Here is a 17695-nt window from a genome sequence, read left to right on the forward strand (position 1 = left end):
GTGGAGTTTTTTGTTCATTCCATGTAACTGATATTTATCCAGGTATGAGTTTGAAATTCCCTTTTGGGAATTTTGTTAACATAATAATTAACATCATTCCCTTTAGGCTTATGTTAACAAAGTTCATTATATTAACAAAATTAATTTCCAAACGCCTTAAGTAGGATGGGCCCAAGTGTTCATGGCTCACTTGGGCAGGTAGCACGCTAGCTCAGCCTGTTTGACTTCACAGGTGTGGCAGCACCAGCATCTAAAACTCTGCAGACAGATCTTCTGGTAAACCTTGGATACTTTTTGGGGTACTTCCTGGCTCCATCCTGAGGTTTAGATGTACAGATGTGACATTGCTGCTCCTCAGCCTCATTTCATTGCAGGGTATTATAACAGTTCTTTATTGGTAAGAGTGAGGAACGTCACAGCAAGAGGACAAGGCTTAATTTGATTTTAATCTTACCCAGTTCCTGTGCTGGAAAAAGAAAATAAGATGGTAACTGATTCCTCATGTATGGGCAGTGTGGACTTGCCTGTGGTTGATAAGTACATCCCAGTTCAGGGCATTGATATAGTTGTGGGTTTGGTGCTTGTCTGTGCAGCTGTCTTCTCTCCCTTTTCCTTCCTTGTGCCCTCAGCCAGATCCTAGATGGACAACTCTGTCCCGCAGCCAGATCCTAGATGGACAACTCTGTCCCACAGGAGAACTTGGGCTGTAGTTTCCTGTACACTTCCAGGGGTAAAACCCAGCAATGGCACTGTACAAAGTGATTCTGCTTTGCTCCTGGCCCCTTTCCCAGTGCTGCCTCGCTGTGCCAAGAGGAGTGTTTGTTCTGCCCTGGAAAACCAGTCCGATTTAGAACTAACCAGCAGGATGGAGGCCTGAGGTTCTCTGTCATCCACATCACCTTGAGATCTCATTGTGAAAGGCAGGAGAAAGCTGGTGCTGCATGGATCATTTCAAGGGAAGGGGAGGGGAAGTTCTGTGCTGGCTGGTGTCTAGAGAAAGCAGCCATTTGCTGCACTAATGTTCTGCTAAAAACACCATCCAGTACCAGCTAAGGCAATGGAAATTATACTACCACGTGGCATAAGGAGCAGGAGCAGTCCCACAGCAATTTATTTTCAATCAAACAAGAGCCATGAAGTCATTAGTTATTTCTTCAGAAGGCTTTGGTAGGTGTGCTAGAGAGCACTGTGTTGTCTCTGCTGTGCCATATGTGCACAAAAAGATTAATTCCCAGGTTAGCAAGAGAGGAATTACGATGAGGCACAGGTCTGACTCAGACACAGTGGGAAGAGGCAAATGCCACAGGCTGAAGCAGTGCTTGGACTCTTGCTGAATTTTGAAATGAGCTAGAATGAGGGATTTTTCTTTCCTTTTAATAAAAGAAGAAGAGAAGGTTTTTTAAAGAAAATTAATATCAGAAGCAAAGAAATGTCAAATTACGGCTTCTTTCTTTAGCTACAGCTTTCCTGAGGATTTGGAGTACTTTGCAAATATTTAATTACTCGCACCTCAGTGCCCTCGTAAACATTGCAGAAAATAAACAAAATTAAACTGTGCTGCGAGACTGGCATTCCAGCTGTACCTCTGGTGCTATTACTGGCACCTCTGGAGCTATCCTATTCATTGCAAGAGTAGGAACCTGAGGCTATAACATAAACCGATAAATTAAATAGAGAACAGGTCCCGGGGCCTGAGTCCTGAAGTCTGTGCTGTGATAGCCTTATATCCTGCTATCCCCAAGCTTGGGAAGTGTCACAGTGTGATCACAGCCTTTAGCTGTGAGTGCACGTTCCTCTGGCACCAGCCCTGGAGCTGTCATGCCTGCCCTGCAAATAGGTGCCCTACTGGTCTTTATGTGCATTAATATTCTGTCTCTGGGTTACACAGCGGCTGGATGTACTATGCAGATGAAATCACCCACAGGGATTTCAGTGGGCTTCTGCAGACTCTTATTTAGACTGTTCTTTTCGTCAGCTTGCACCTCTAATGGCATATTTGTAAAATGTTTGCAGGGGTTTTTTTTCGATTCCACGGGGTGTTCCTCTGCTTTAGCGTGTTACAGAAATAAGATGCGTGGTTAAGGTGCTGTTTTATTGAAAGCCTTTGCCTCAATTACCTTGGGTTTTTTTTAAATTTTCACTGGATGAACATATAATAAATCATAGGTGAAGCAACAACCTACCCTGTTCTGCAACCCCTCAAGCTACTGCTTTTGAAAAGCTGACTTTTAGTGCAACAATTAAATAGGAAATCCCTAAATGTGTGTTAAGCATCAGAGCAAGTAAGTAATTACTTCCAAACTTGTCTTTGTATACTGTGCATGCAGCATTCCTCCTCCCACCTTTCCCCCCCAAATTTTCCTCCTCTTTTCCTTTGCCTGTCAAAATGCAAACCCTTCAGGGCTGGGGCCTCTGTTTTTTGGGGTGCTCCCAGAAGCAGAACACGAGCAGTGACGATGGTGGCTGTGCTTTGGGAGCTCTGTGCAAAGCCAGGGAGAGAGGCAGAGAGCAGTTCTGGCAGCCTCTGGCAGAGGGCAGGGTGATGGAAGGACAGACAGTGCTGGCCACCAAAGTGTCTCCAAAGACGGGCAACTTGCAGCTTTCTGTAATGGCAGGGGAGCATTTAGCTCAGCTTGGCTCAAAACAGAAGAAAGCCTGGATAGGACAATAGAGGTTAAAGTGGAAAGCGCTGTTGTAAATGCCCGCCTGAGCAGCCAGCCTCTTTGCTAAAACAGAAAACAAAAGTTATTTCATGAAGGGCTCTGAACACAACGTACTCAGTGGAAGTTTAAATGCCAGGTGGTGTATTAGGTAAATAAAGGCGTCCTGCTGTAGGCATTGTTCCTCCCAGCAGCCGGCTATAACCAGCAGTGGTACCAGCGACCGTGCGGATCCCTGCCATGTGATGTGGGACTGGGAAGGAAGTGGGGACTTTTCTTCCAGCAGCTCCCAGCACATCGATAAGGGCCAGCTACGGCACGTGGCTGGTTTGCCTGCGTTCGCTTTCGCCCGTTCCTCATCTGGTTTGGATCAGAAGCGCGGGGTTTGCGCAGGTGTCGCGGCGTGGTGTGAGTGAAGAGGAGCGATGGGTTTTCATTTTAGTGACCTTTGAGACGGGTATGGCAGCACTGCGCTGTTAGCTTTGGTTCTAGCCCAGCGCTCGTCGCCGGGCAGCGGCTGCGGGATGTCGCGGGCCGTTGCCGGCGGTGCCGGGGCTGTGTCCCGCAGGAGCCCCTCGGGAGCCGGCCCTCCTCAACTCCTCCTGCTCTGCTGTCGGTGGCAGGACAGGGGACGTGCCTGGCTCTCGCAGTCCGGCTCACTGCCACCCCGAGGCCGGTCCGGCTGGGTGAGCGTGGTAGAAATAGAGGGGTGGGAACGATGGAGTTGCCCGAGAGATAAAGAAATTTAATCGTGAAAATAACAAACACAGAAACGCCACGATCTGAGGGGCAATATCCAAAGACCAAGGGCTGTGACGATCTAAACAATTTACGGGAGTATCTGAGGGCAAGGGTCCAATCCCGAACGCAGAACATGAACATGACCTTATATGTGACAGGTCTTGAACTAACTGAGAACTAGAACCAGAAATGTGGCCTATTATGGAATGACTCTATCAGCAGACTAAATTTTATCTTTTCAGTATCTCGCCTCCCATGGTCTCAGGTTGAAGTTTTCTGCCTAAGCTGCCTGAACTAAGCCACTCTTCTTCCCAGTCACTTCGGTTGCCACACCTGGCAAAAGTGAAAAGCTGATATCTGCAAACTTATTGACTCCGTGCTCTGTGGGTGATGGATGCACAGGAGGGTGAAGCATTCTTTGGTCATGTGTTTGTTTCTTGTAGAGATTCGTGCCCGAGCCTCCTTCTCCAGCTTCTCCTGTGTCTACAGGACGTTCCCCCATCAGGCTGTTACCTGCTGAGGATCTCTTTTAGTACTTTTCTCCTCTCACTGGCACTTGTGCTGGCAAGGTGCACGTTGTCTGTGTTTCTGAGTCTTGGCCGCAGCCATCTGGTGTCTGGCGAAGTCTTGGTGCTGAGTCTCTCAGTATAATTACCATGCCGAGTTAATTATTCGTGCCAGCCCAGGCACTTATTCAGTGACTACCTCAACCATTACCAGGACCTCTTCATTCATCACCTGTCAGGCTGTCGAACAGCAAGGGAATGTGCATTTGGCCGTCTCAAAAAAAAGCCCTTCTTTGCCATCAAGCTTGTGAGTGATCCCCATTTCTTTGCTCTGAATTATTTAGCCGTGGTCTTTTCTCCAGTATTTGCAAGACAAAGGAGAAGCATTGGCAGAAAATCAGTAGTTAGAAGCCAGGCTGGAACCTTGCTGCCAATGAGAACTAGAAAAAGCCCATTGGGAGGGATGATCTCCACCAGGGTTTCTGATCTTGGATCCCATGTGATTGTTGCTTTATAAGCTGACATAATGTGTCAAGCCCCTCCAGATTTAACAAATGTAAGATAACCCATGTGTGGTTCTGGGCAAGGTGGAAGACCCTCTGTCTAATCATCATTGCAGGAGAGATCTTCAGTAAACCCCTGTGAGGATACAGCATCATCTTATTTAAAGGATACAGCCAAGAGTTTCTCCTGATCAGCCTTTCCTCGAAAAGGGGCCTTGAGATCTTCAGAAAGAGGAACAATCCTCAAAACATTGCTAATTCAACTCTTCAGCTCCTTATTGTCTCATTTTTATGAGGAAAAGGTGTTACACTGCGGATTCCACAGATACAAGTGTGGGTTTTGGCACATAAATAGACCACAAGTGGAGTATAACAGGCTGAATTCTGGATACCAGTAGGGCTTTGTCTTTGGTTTTACAAAGTGAAATAGCATCTGAAGCAAAAGCTGGAGCTTTCAGATATTTCTGTGGCTGAGACCACTTAAGAAGTGGTTTCCTTTACTATGTTCAAACTACTATAAATAAATGAGATTTTTTTAGATTTTTTTTTTAAGTTGCAAAAATATACGTTTTCCTGTGAAACTTTCAGACAGCATATGATATTTTAATTACTTCAGAGGTGTATTTTTCTCTTCCTCTGAATCATGAAAGCATCAGAAATGTGTTTTTGGAAACCAGTAAGCTTCCCATGGAGCTGTTTCAGTAAGATTGAAACAAATGCATTTGCTAATGCAGCTGAGATAGATTCTGCTCAGCTGGAACCAGGGAGTTTGGAAGGGCTGGAAGGCCTGGCCATTATTTGGGTGATGCAGTGTCAATCACAGACAAAAGCTGTCAGATTCAAGAATAGGAGCTGTAATTCTTACATGGTGGGAGGCACCTGAACTGGTGTGTAAGTGACAACGTTAGATAAAACAGGAAAATTCCTGGGCACTATCCATGCTATTTTTTTGGTACAATAACTCTTCAGATTTACTCTTCAGACTTAATTTATTATTTTTGAAACTAACGGGTATTTGACAACATTTCGTGCCAATGTCACCAGCACTGTTTGGATGGAAACAGGCAGGAGCCATCTACCTGCTGATGGGCTCAGAGCTTTACTGCCATTAAGTGGCATTAAACCTCATTTCACATCATTTGCATTGATTTGCTTATGTGTCAGAATTAACATAGTATTGTGTCTGAAGAGTGAATCAGCTTAATGAACCAGCAGCTCAGCTCAGATTCACTTGTGCTGCAGGGTACTTAAAATTCAGCAGCCGAAGCCTGCAGCCTTCTCTGTTTCACTGCCAGCTGAGAATGTAAGTGAAAGGACAGTGTTGTCCTGGGAAAGAGTCAAGACAAAAAGTGCAACATGGAAACACTGCAAATGGAAATTCCTTTTGGGGTTTTTTTTTGGGGGCGGTGTGGTGTGGGTTTTTTTTTTTTAATGTTTGTTTTTTTGTTTTTTTTTGTTTTTTTTTTGTTGTTGTTGTTTTTTTTGTTTTTGAGGGTTTTTTGTGTGTGGGGGAGAGGGTTGTTGTTTTGTTTTTTTACTGAGAAGTTTCACTCTGAATGGTAAATGAATATGTCCCTATGTATAAATTCAGATTTTAGCCACAGCTTTATGTATTAGCAGTGTTATTACTTGCTTGATCAGGTACAGAATGAGAGAGTACTGAAATGTGATTTATAGGGAAAGTGCAAAGAGTGGTTTAATTCTCACGGCCAGTAACTCACCAGTTTCAGCAACTTAAGCACACAAATTGAAAAGTTTGAGGGCAGGCTGCTGGCTCCATCCTTAGGGCCTTCAAACCTTTGTGGCTCTATTACTGTCCCCCTGAAGCCAAATCTCTGTTTAGAAATGTTAGCACATCCCTGAAATCCCTTCCAGCATCCTATGGGGGCAGGCGGCTCCGAACATTCCTGAGGACAGCAGCTGTTTTTCTTTCTGGAAAAGGGCTGATGAAAAGGGAGGCTTAGGCAGGAACCACTGAGCTGTGAGCATCCTTCCTCCCAGAAACCACCAGATGCATCCTGCCAGGTCAGGCATGAAATTTAGGTGACAGAACTCATTGTGGGTGTCGCCCTGGGAATGTCGGAAATGTAGGAGGGCATCCACCCTTCTTCCCTTGGGAGTACACGGATGACAACTTCATCCTTTCCTGTTATGTCTCAGTGAAGGGCTGGTTTGGATCAGAATGCCCCAGGACGTGGGTGAAGAACTTCACGCTGTGCAAAATAAGGGCTTTATTTAGGAGAAAGTGTTGTAAATACCCAGAGAAAAAAGGGAAGGGAGTGACATTGGTTTTGTATGTCTGTGCCCAGCTCGATGCCAGCTGGCGCCGGGTGTGGCTTGAGCCAAAGGTGTGGGCACTGCCATTCCAGCAGCTCTTCCTGGGGGCTTTTGCACTCAAGCCACGATGTGTGGCTCCATCCCAGCTGAAGCTGCTCAGACAGGGGCACAGAACTGAGTGCTGGGCCATTCCTGTGTGCTGTCCCCTGTCCCAGGGGGAAGGCAGATGGAGACAGCCCCATTCTGCTTAAAGTCTAGTGCTATTTAGCCCTGTTAGGATCTCATATACACATTCCATGCAAAGTTGTAATATGGAAGTTGTTTTGAACCACATATTCCTGTGAACCTCATGAATATTCTTATTCATATGCATAATCAGTTATGCAAATGTTATTACTTACGATTCATCAATCTGGAGATCACAAAGTTGTCCTCTTTCTTTGCTCTTGTTTTGTCCCAAGAAAGGTAACGTGAGAATGAATCAGAACAAAGCAAAACTCTTGGATTGTTTCAGAACTGGATAGGGTTAATCAATAGGAAATAGAGAATCATTGAATCATCAAACTTTTTGGGTTGGAAGAGACCTTACAGATAATCCAGTTCCAGCCCCAAAGGGCAAACCCTTTTGTTAGCCAGAGACACAGCAACTGATCTGCTAGACTTTTTTCTCTCTTTTTAATTTTTTTTCTAAAATTCTTTTCTGCTATACAAAAAGGGACAGCTGTTCAGTTTCATAGCATGAAAACACCACATTTTGTTCATATTGTTACCAGAACTAGTAGGGTTTGTGGCCAGTGTCAAAGTTTGTTTCTTCCCCCAAATCCTACATACTTACTGAATTGCTTCAGTTTCATTATAGAAGAATCCCAAATTGTTGTTTGGTTTTCCCTGCTTAATTGTTTTAAGTACATTGTCCCAAATAAACTGTTTTTGGCTGTGGGATAGATCTGTATCTTGTCTCTTCACTGGATTCCTTCTGCTGTCGTAGAGCAGGGCACCTACTGCATGTAGAGATAAAAATATATTTACACCAGTGCTGCTGTTTAGTTGTCAGTCCAATAGGACTAAAGTTAATACAAAGTCCTTTTACTCCTGAACTGATTTTTCTGTGGAGATATATTATAGATTTTCATTTTTTGATATGGAAGGCTTTTATAAAAAACTTCATTGCGTTTGGGGTGTTAGGCTGTATCACAGCAGCCAAAAGTATTTTGTTGTAATATTCGAAAAAAATTTTGCATTTCCTATGTGATTATGACTTCAATCTCAGTATTGTACAAATGTAAATAACATAGATGCCACAACAATGCTATAAAGTAGGCTTCTAAAAGATTGAAAAGCTTAATTACATTAATTTTATCAAGTACCCTGCAAAAATATTTTTCCGTTCAGCTCTGTGCAGAAACTGAGTCACAGACAAATTGACTCTCAGATGTATTAGGTAGTGCCTCACAGTGAGTACTTTATGTTTGAAGTGCCTGCTTGAACAAACAGTTCTAAGGTTCAGTGTGCTGGAGTCACAGATGCTCTTCATCCATAAAAACTCATGCCAAATATCCAAGGCTGGCATCCAAAAGGAGATTCACCACCAGTGAATCTTTCCTTTTGGAAAGCAAACTGTCTGTCCTGCCTGGGCTGTTACATGTCTGTGATGAGGTGACAGTAGTTTTCACGGGATGTAAGAGATACTACTCCCGTGGATCCACGTGTCCCTGTGTCCTACAGATGTCCTCTGCACTCGCAGGACAGCCTTGCTCGGCTGCTGAGCGTGTGCTTTCTGAATATCTGGTAAAAGCTCTTCTGGCAGAGCCTCTCGGCACTGGAAATGGCTCTTGTGGACTTGCTGGATACATTAGCACACAATGAACACATCCCAGCAGCAGGACTTCAAGATCTAATGGTGTTTTTCTCCCCTTTAGTGGTTTTCCATTTGCATCGATTACAGCTATCTCAACCACCAGTCTGAGCAGTCAGGGAACATTTGTTCCATAAAAACACAGAGGAGCATCTTCCAGAACTGCTTATTTAAATTTGTCTGTAAGCAAAAACTGACCAGGCAAGTTAGGTGTCCTTTCAGCCCTTAAGGAAGTGGAACACACTCTCCAGTCCCCCTGAAATGAGCCGGGGTGGAGGACATTCAAAATGCCAGGGTGGTTACTCTTGCCTGGTCACATCTGCCAACATCTGTACCTGCCTCCAACCCCAGTCTCCTCTGGGCCTGAGGTATTGCTGCTTGGCTGGCAGAGCTGCAGGGCTCTTTGAAAACCAAATTAAGTGCAAGTCTAGCTGCAAGTTTGGAAAAGGACCAAAGGTAGGGACTGAGTAGGGGGTCCTTCTTGTTTCCAGAAAAGCTAAATTTTATCAGTGAGAATTAAGATTTTCTTTGGAAGAAATAAATACAGTACTCTGTACCACTAAACCCACTATTAATAAAACAAATTAGAGTCTAATTATTTTGCAGGTTTCATGTTGAGTGACTCTATTATTATAGAGTTAAGTCTCTTATTATGTAAAAGCCATCAAGAAAGGTTGTTTTCAAAGAAGAATAATAGGTAAAGAACAGTTACCCGTATTACATGTTAATTCCTTTAAACACAGAGTATGCTAGCTCTTCCCCAGATATGACAGGAGTTATAGTTTCTTCAAGAAACTATTCATAGATCCCTCCCTGAGTTGTTGAATGTCCAGTGTTCCAAGTCTAGGAATTTAGGAAAGAACCTCTGGTGCAATAATCTCTGGTGGAGCCCTGAAAGCTCACACCAAGGAGCCAGACTTACCATGAAAATGCAACACTGCGTTCTCAAACACTCCTTTGAGTGGCCTGCGATTTTATTCTTGTTAATCTGCTCTCCATTTATGGGGGTTTGTCCCCTTTGGACCAACTGATCATCTACACAAATCTATGGAAGCACAAGAAATGAGCCAAATTCAGAGGTCTTACAGCCCACTTAAAAATACATATCCCAGTTCAGCCTCATGGTTTTTATGCATCTAAGTCTGTCCTGATTTATGCTGGCACCAGAGAACCATCCTTGGTTTGCTGATGTGCATGCAACCAGAAACACAGATGTTGGAACCTGAATTTTCTGACTGGTGGGGGTTATCTGCTGGTTCTTAAATGGGGATTAATGCAGTTTGAATCTATTTGTTCACAATTCAGAGCTGCCCTAGAAACATAACCAAAAATACAACTGGGGTACAGACACATGTCAAATAAAAACAGGGTGCTCACAAGAGAAATTATCTGCTGCTGACACTGATTTTTGACAAAAGATAAAATCAATCTTTTTCCTCAAAGGCAGCTGAAAATGATTTTAGTTTGTATAAACGCAGTACAAGAGCTTTACAGAAAGCAAACTGAGGCTCAGGAGAAATATGCCCTGTTCCATTTTGCCTCTGCTCCTAATTGTATTTTCACTGCTGGCTGAAATACTGTTAAAATAATGAAAAAGAAGAAAAAGCAACCATTAAAGGGTTTGAGCCGTGTGCCATGAGATCAAGGTAATCCCGAGACTCACAGGAGTATTAAAATGACAACAATAAAGTCATGCCCGTGCTGAGTGTCATTTTAGAAATAAGCAATCAGAGAGGAGGTTAATACAACACAAACCTCCAGCACTGCCATCCTGCCGCTCAGCCTCCCTGCAGTGGATCAGACAGTTCACCCAGCTTAAAAGAGTTTCAATGGCAAGGCACAGATTCCCTTTCATAAACAAGGAGGTGAGATCCCTACTTTTTGTTTGGGGAAACGTGATGAAAAAGTATAGGATTTCTGGAAAGCCGAGATCGTCTGCTTTTCACCTGAACTGATCTTTGGTCATTATTGTTGTTCACAGCCTCTAGCCTCTCCTCTTCTCCATCTACCCCAACACAAGTGACCAAGCAGCCCACGTTTCCTCTTGAATCCTATAAGCATGAGCCTGAGAGACTAGAGACACGGATCCACTGTTCCTCGCCTCCGGACACAGGGCAGAGATTCCCTCTGCCTCCATCTCAAAGCGCAGCCAAGCCTCCCATCATGACACCAGCTCCCTGTGCTACCTCAAAACCAGTAAGTAAAGCTTGTGTCCTGTATTCCACTGGGAAATGTGCAGGGTTGTGCTGTGGACTGTGTCTTGTGTTGCAGCTGCTGGGCTGCAGCGTGTGTGTCCATGCTGTGGGACACGACGAGAACGAGGCTTTTTACTTCAGTTTACTTCAGAGTTTGGCTGAGGGAACTGGGAATCCAAAGGTGGTGGCTCCCTCCTGATTTACCCAGATAGTAACTAATCTTTGCCCTGCTTTCAGAGTGAGTTTTGCAATGGCTTCAGATCTCATCTCACTGCTGAGATGCCACCCCAGAGACGGATAAAATTTTATTTAGGATTGTCTTTTATGTCCCTTAAGAAGAGCTGATGAGAGAGTTAGCAGCCAAAGAGAGCATATAAAAAAGAAATTCACAGTCTGAGCTGTAGGGATTCTGAGTTCCTGCTGCCTCTGGAGTCTGAGATGACTGGGACAGCTGGTGACTAATAGCACAAGTTGCTATCACACCTCCTGCCCCAGCTCAGAGAGTAAAAAATGAAGGGCAGCTCTACCAGAGCATTTATGCAGCCTCCCACATAGCAAAGGTGTCTTCATAAGAGTGGTTTCTTCAGTTCCTGGTAATGCATGAACTCAGTTCCTGGGAACACATGAATTCCAGCCTCTGATACTCTCCAGTACTGCACAGCTCTGTGCCTCCTCCCCGCTCCCTTGGCCAGCCTGAGCCTCAGAGGCATCACTCTCCTTTTCTTGCTCCTCTGCCTTTCTGCCCCCTTTTCCTGTTGTGTTATTTCCTTCACATTACCTTTATCTTTCCATTCCTGTGACTCATGGAGCCAGCAGACCATGATCTGTCACTGGAGTAAACTACCCTGCATCTGCCTGGCCCAGCTTTTCTTGCTTTTTTTCCCCTCCAAAATATAAAATCTTCAAGATCTTTTGTGTCTAGAAATCTAGAACTGCAAAGGCCGTACAGGTTCATGAGGTCACTTGCTCTGTTGAACAGCGACGAGTTCTGTTTCATTCCAGTTCTCAGTAATTTATTTAAAAGCAGGAAGTTTCCTCCCACTCACCCATGGGAAAGCTGTTCCAGGATCTGAGCACAGTAACACAGCAATCCCAAAGCCTTTTTGCTTTTGTGTGAGGTACCTCCAGTAGCAGCAGCTGTTGTGATGCTGAAAGCATTTGGGTCCTGGATCAGAGTCCATCTGCTTCTTTCAAGTCGTTCACACACATCCCATAAAACACCTGCCCTTTTTTAGGGGCCTCTTCTGTAAAGGTTAGGAAGTCTCTGATTTTCAACATAATTTTTTCATGGACAGGTTATAACTATTTGCTCTTATAATTAATGGCCATTTTCATTCATTGTTTGCTACATCCTGTTGTGCCAGTAGCCAAACTTGGTTTTCTTAGATCAAGCAGCCAAACTCTCCCTACAAATTACAGACTTTCTGTTCTTCTGCTGTGCAAAAGTAAATCATTAAAGTATTAAATAAAATAAGTTCTACATGGATAGTTGGGAACTCCAGCAGTAACTTTTCTGCAGCCAGCTCACTGCCTTTCCATGTCAGTATATTCTTGGGATACAGAAATTATTAAATCCAAAGGTTTGCAGGATACAAAAACATTTTGGGTAGGTTTTAGTCAATCAGTCATATTATTTGCATATGAATATGTTCATCTGTGTTATGCAGCTACAGAAGAGTCTTTTGTACCTGTTAGAATAGAAGTGAGAAAACAGCAAAATCTTAGCACATTCCACTGACTGAAAGACTGAAAAGTTTGTTTTGTTTTTGATTATTTGCTGATTCAGACAACACGAAGTTAAGTAGAAGATGCCAGAATAAAGAAACAGAATTCTCAGCAGGTTTTTATGAGCAGTTGTGCTTGTATATATGTACAAGAGAGAGTCTGGGGGTAACTCAGAATGCTGGACTCAATTCTCTCCTGCTCAGAAGATACAGAAATAGGTGGGATGTCTAGAACCTGATTGACTGGTACCTCTGTGCTCATTTGTGTCTGAGAGCAGTGCAGGTTTGCCAGTGAATCATTAGGGTTTGGGTTTACTTGGCAATAAAAGTCAGCAGCCACAGATCAGTGAGGAACAAAGCTCTGGATGTTTAATTTTCAACAGAGACTGGAAAGAGAGATTAGATTTGCCATTCTCTTTTAGAAGGAGAAACTGTTAGAGGAAAAGGCTGAGTTCCTGCTGAAGGACATGAATCTGAAGCTGCTGAGTGTTCTCTCAGCACAGTCGTGTATTTTGATCCCTGCAAATTATTGACTCAACATTCCTTTGCAAATACAACAGCAACAGAAAAACATTCTTGACTTGAGTTCTGTATTTCAAACATTTCATTTATTCTGAGCTGTGTGTTAATAAATACATCATTTCACAATCGTGTGCCATAAGCAAATCTGTAAGAGGCAAACTCATTTCTTCTTTACATACATCACTATTTGCTGGCAGAACAATTTCAGTTATTTTAAAAACACACTACAAATTTTATGGTAAATGGTTTCATAGTGGCCATGCTGTTAGGTGATCTGTTCAATGATATGGAAGCTTCTATACTGACATCTGAAATGAGAAGTTGACTCTTATCTACAGGGCTCTGTCAGCTTAAATCTCATTTACTCATTACATTGTTTAACTGGAAATGATAATATGTGAGACCTCAGAACTATTATAAATGATTTATGATTGCTAAATATATTGCAGTAGGAAAGAGGAACACTTAGACCTAGACCTGGAAATATTATTTAAAAAAACAAAAACAAACCAGAAGAACGGATAACAATAGGAAGTTACATAGTATCAGGACTTGGAATTAATTTTTGCCCGTTTTTATAATTAATGGCATTTGAAGCTGGTTCTGAAATTGTTTTTTACCTGTCTGAGAGTCGGGTGCAGAATGGTTAAATTTGTTCAGTAAGAGAGAAGACATGGAGGGAAGACTAAAAACACTTATTTCCCAGGAGATATAACCAAAACCTTTCATGTTTTAGTAGCACTACCAACAGTGGGCATTTTCATGCAATTTTTAAGCCTTTGATTCTGGGAAGGGGAATAAATAGGGGGAGACAGTTCCTGAGGGAGGGAGATCCTCCTTCAGTAGGTATCACCTCAACACGGTACACAAAGCTAAGCAATTAACCTCATGCTGAATGGATGTCTGTGGTAATCACCAAGGTCTGGATTTATCCCACCTAACTTTAGAAACCTCTCTGAGCTGCTTAAGCTGGGAGTGCAGTAGCTCCAGTTGTCTCTGCATCCCCCAGAGAGGCATTTGCTGGGGATGAATCAGATCCCCAGGGGGCTGTGAAGGAAGGGATTGACTCCTGGTGCTGCATTTCTGATCCAGGCACTCCTCAGATGCCCAAAACTAGAAGTGCTGGGGCTGTCACCGCTGCAGCAGCTCTGCCAGGCTCTCCCCTGCACGGGTAGGTGTTCTTAGTGGCAGAGTTAGAAGGTTATAATGAGAAATTCAGCTGATAAGAGATCAAAGCCGCGCCTAAAGATCACCGAGTGCTGCATGAAACGGCAGAGGAGCAATTTGATTTCTCACAATGCAGTTCACGACTCTGTACTTTGGCCTGGTGTTGTTTGGATGGTGTAAGCTCCAGGCAGTAAGTGGTAAATGAGAACTCTTCTCTAGTGTGACATTACGAGCCATGAAAGGAATGCGGTGCGAATTCAGTAACGAACCTGTCTGCCCTGTTTCCGCCGTGTCCGTTTTTCGAAGTGGAATGTGGTACGCTGGGCGTTAGGTGGTTGTGCCCTTTTTTTTCATCCTTTCTTCTTCCCCTCATGCATGAGACATTGTGGAAATAGCACTACTCCCTGCAAACACAAGCAGTGCTTGGTACCTCATCTCCTGGTTTCCCCTTTCCCAGCATGAGAGGAGCCCAGGCCAGAAGGTGCTGGCTCCAGACTGCAGAGTTGCCTTTGAGGTCTCTTTTGGTGGAAAACAAGGCTGGGGCTTCCTCTGCTCACAAGAAGTGACAAAGGCAGAACATGCCTACCAATGGTCCTTGCCATATTATTGTGTAGTGAGCCACTGTCCTCCTAATAACTTCCAAGCCAAGTAATTTCCCAGAACTTTCTTAACAAGAGGAAAAGTCAGCCAGGAGGTCGTCAGAGACTTACTCTTAGCTTGTGTGAGTGAGTCCTGGTAAAGCTGCAGACAGAGCACACAGAAGGGAGTCTGGTCTGTATTCACTGTGCACAGTCCTCGCTGCTCCAGCATGTGGGAGAGAGGAGATGTAATGTACAGCTGGAACTCTCTTCCAGTCCTGGATAAAAGGGACAAACCAGATTGTTCCTGCAGCTACTCGCTTGTTAAACAGTAGCGCTTCCCCGCAAAGCTATTCATGCTGTTTCTTAGCCAAAATGTAGTAAACTCCGAAACAGGGCTGTTAACTTGTTCAGCTTGAGAGAGAGGCTGTTACATCACACCCTGTGCTGGCAGGGAGCCTGGGAACCAGGATGTGTGCAGCAGGTCCTTTGCTTTGGCTCTCTCCAAAAAGCCATGCCACCTATCAGAGCTCCAGAATCTTCTGGGTGAGTAAGGAGATGGAAATCTGATGAAGAGAACAGAAAAGTGTTCTTTGATTCTGAGGCTGTCTTTAAAAAAAAATTAAAAATGAAAAAAAAACACCCAAAAAAACAGGCTGGGAAAAAAAGGAATCCAGTTTTCCACTGTACCAGAGCTCCTTATTTCGGTATTTGTGTGGTTTAAGGCAGTGTATGAGAGTGCCAAGACATTACTGTGGTTCAGCTGTGATTCACACCACAGTAAACTGATCACCAAAATTAGAGCCCCAGAGGCTGTCATTTACCAGTGACAGAGCTCTGGCGGTGCTGGTGTGTCCAGGCTCCTTTTAAGTGCCTTAATAGCAGCACTCCTGGGAGGTGATTGTGTTCCCTAAGAGATCCCATGGGCTCTAACAAGCTATCCTTGTTTAATCCTTTTTCCCCATGGGGGCTGTTGCTATCCATGTGAAAATGTATTTAAATTTAAAATATTTCTCCAATAGTGGGCACATAACTAATTAGTTGAAAATCTAGTAAAGGAATCACTCTGTGATGAACCCTGCAACGATTATAAAAATACTGCTGGGAAAATGTTTGGAGCCCACATGATTTGATTTCAATCTCCTTTGACAGAGCATGATGGTGGCTCCACTGAATCAAATATAAGTTCATGGGAGAATTATTTAATATGGTTGGAAAGTCCATAGTGAGATTTAGTGGGACGTAAAGAATAAATGAACCTGAACTTTACAAAAATAGAAAGCTTCAGCTATATCACACTGCTTTTTAATCACAGCTCCCATGTTATTAATATTCGGTTTCCTCACTTCACTTTCTCCCTATTAGTCATATCTTTTGTATCCCATTTGGTGTTTTTCTCCCATTTTAGTATTTCAAATGTGCAAAAAGCATCTTGCTATCCCTTTTATATTGATTAATTCATTGGGGTTTTTTTTAAAAGCTACTTACTTGTTTTAAAAGAAAAACATTTCAACCACAACCTCCTGAAACACTGGTGATCTCATATATTTCTATTCTGGTTGCAGTGTCCAGATTCGTGCAATCTTACAACGCAGAGAAATTTTATTGCATAAAGATGATTCTTTTTCCGCCCTAAGGAAATGTGTGTCTGTGTCAACTTGTGGCTTTTTCTGCAGCTACAGAAATAATTTAATCAACTACCTATGGGTTTGCTCAGTGGAGAATTTAATGACATGAAGTCCTACAATTCCTGTTCCTCCTAGTCCTAGATCAAAAGGAGGAAGGAGAGGTGGAAAGGATGAATAGCCAGAAAGCTGAGTCCAATCAATTCCCAGCTGCTTTGAGACCTCTCATAAGGCTATAAGTAGCTAAGGCAATTAAAATTAGAGCATCTCTGGGGCTTTAAGACCCTCATTGGTACCGAAATCATGACCCCAGCACCCTGAAGACAGAGTTAGTAGCTTAAACCTAAATTACTTTTATCACCCTAAATCCTGCACTATGCATGGTATAAAAAGGCTAAACCTAAGGATCTGGCCTCGTGTGTCTATATAAATAGATATCTTTTGGTTAAGTACCATGATGTAAGAGGGTGCTGGAGGGACAGCCTCATTTTACCCATTGAACTGATTTCTCCTGGCATGGTTTATTTGGAATTTTAGACTTGTTAATTTAATAAGCATCCTGTTATTCTGCTTAGAAGATCAGAACTTCTGGTAGGAGTAACCTCCATCAGTGATTAGAAGCCAGATGCCTACACTGTGATTAAATATAAAGCTGCAGTTTCACGTAGGGTTCCTTACCAGCTGTGTCTGGACAGTTTTGGAACACTGAAGTCATTCACCATCAGGGCTGTTTATTCACAAAGCAGTAGGGATTATAGACCAAAGTTTTCCCATGAGAATGGAGGAGAGATAAACAGCTTTGAACCTGTTTGGTTGCTCCTCTCCTTCTTCTGGATTGGACTTGAGGGAAAGTGACCTAAGAATAAGGGAAAAAATGTTTATGGAAGGGAATTCCATAAACATTTGGAAAGGAAGGAAACATATGAAAGGGAATTCCATAAATTCTTAGAGTTCCTAGCCATCTTCATCTCTCTTAACCCAGTTTTGTCTGTATTTTATTTTTAGATACACTGTCTTTAATGGCCAACAGAGCTTTAAAAAATGTAAAAGGCTGGTTTATAGCAGAAGGAAATTTTCTGCATAAAGCAGTCATATTTCTTTCACACTTCTTCACAACATTCCCCAAGCCCTTCCTCTGACTGGATGAAAAAAACTGGTGAAACTGGAAAAAATAAAGGGGACATCCCAAAAAGGGCTCACTCCTGTTTGACTTCTTTCTCCCAGCTTTCACATTTCATAGTGTCACTACCTGCTTGTGCAAGAGGAGAGCAATACAGCTCTTTAAAAATGCAGCTGGTTGTTGTGGTTTTGTTTTTTTTTTTTTTTCCTTTTAAGATTACAA

The 17695-nt window shown here is 43.2% G+C and overlaps 1 protein-coding gene across 7 annotated transcripts in view; it reads left to right on the forward strand.

Annotated features, from left to right (window-relative positions):
* The window catches only part of PRKAG2 (protein kinase AMP-activated non-catalytic subunit gamma 2), a 208616-nt gene that overhangs the window by 131965 nt on the left and 58956 nt on the right, over positions 1–17695 (forward strand). For all 7 annotated transcript variants that reach the window (XM_040053636.2, XM_040053830.2, XM_040053700.2 and 4 more), the window contains one exon: positions 10524–10738. In XM_040053636.2, the coding sequence (XP_039909570.1) occupies positions 10524–10738 (215 nt within the window). The remainder of the gene's footprint in view (positions 1–10523; positions 10739–17695) is intronic.

This window comes from Hirundo rustica, chromosome 1 (genome assembly GCF_015227805.2).
Source record: "Hirundo rustica isolate bHirRus1 chromosome 1, bHirRus1.pri.v3, whole genome shotgun sequence".
NCBI lineage: Eukaryota > Metazoa > Chordata > Aves > Passeriformes > Hirundinidae > Hirundo > Hirundo rustica.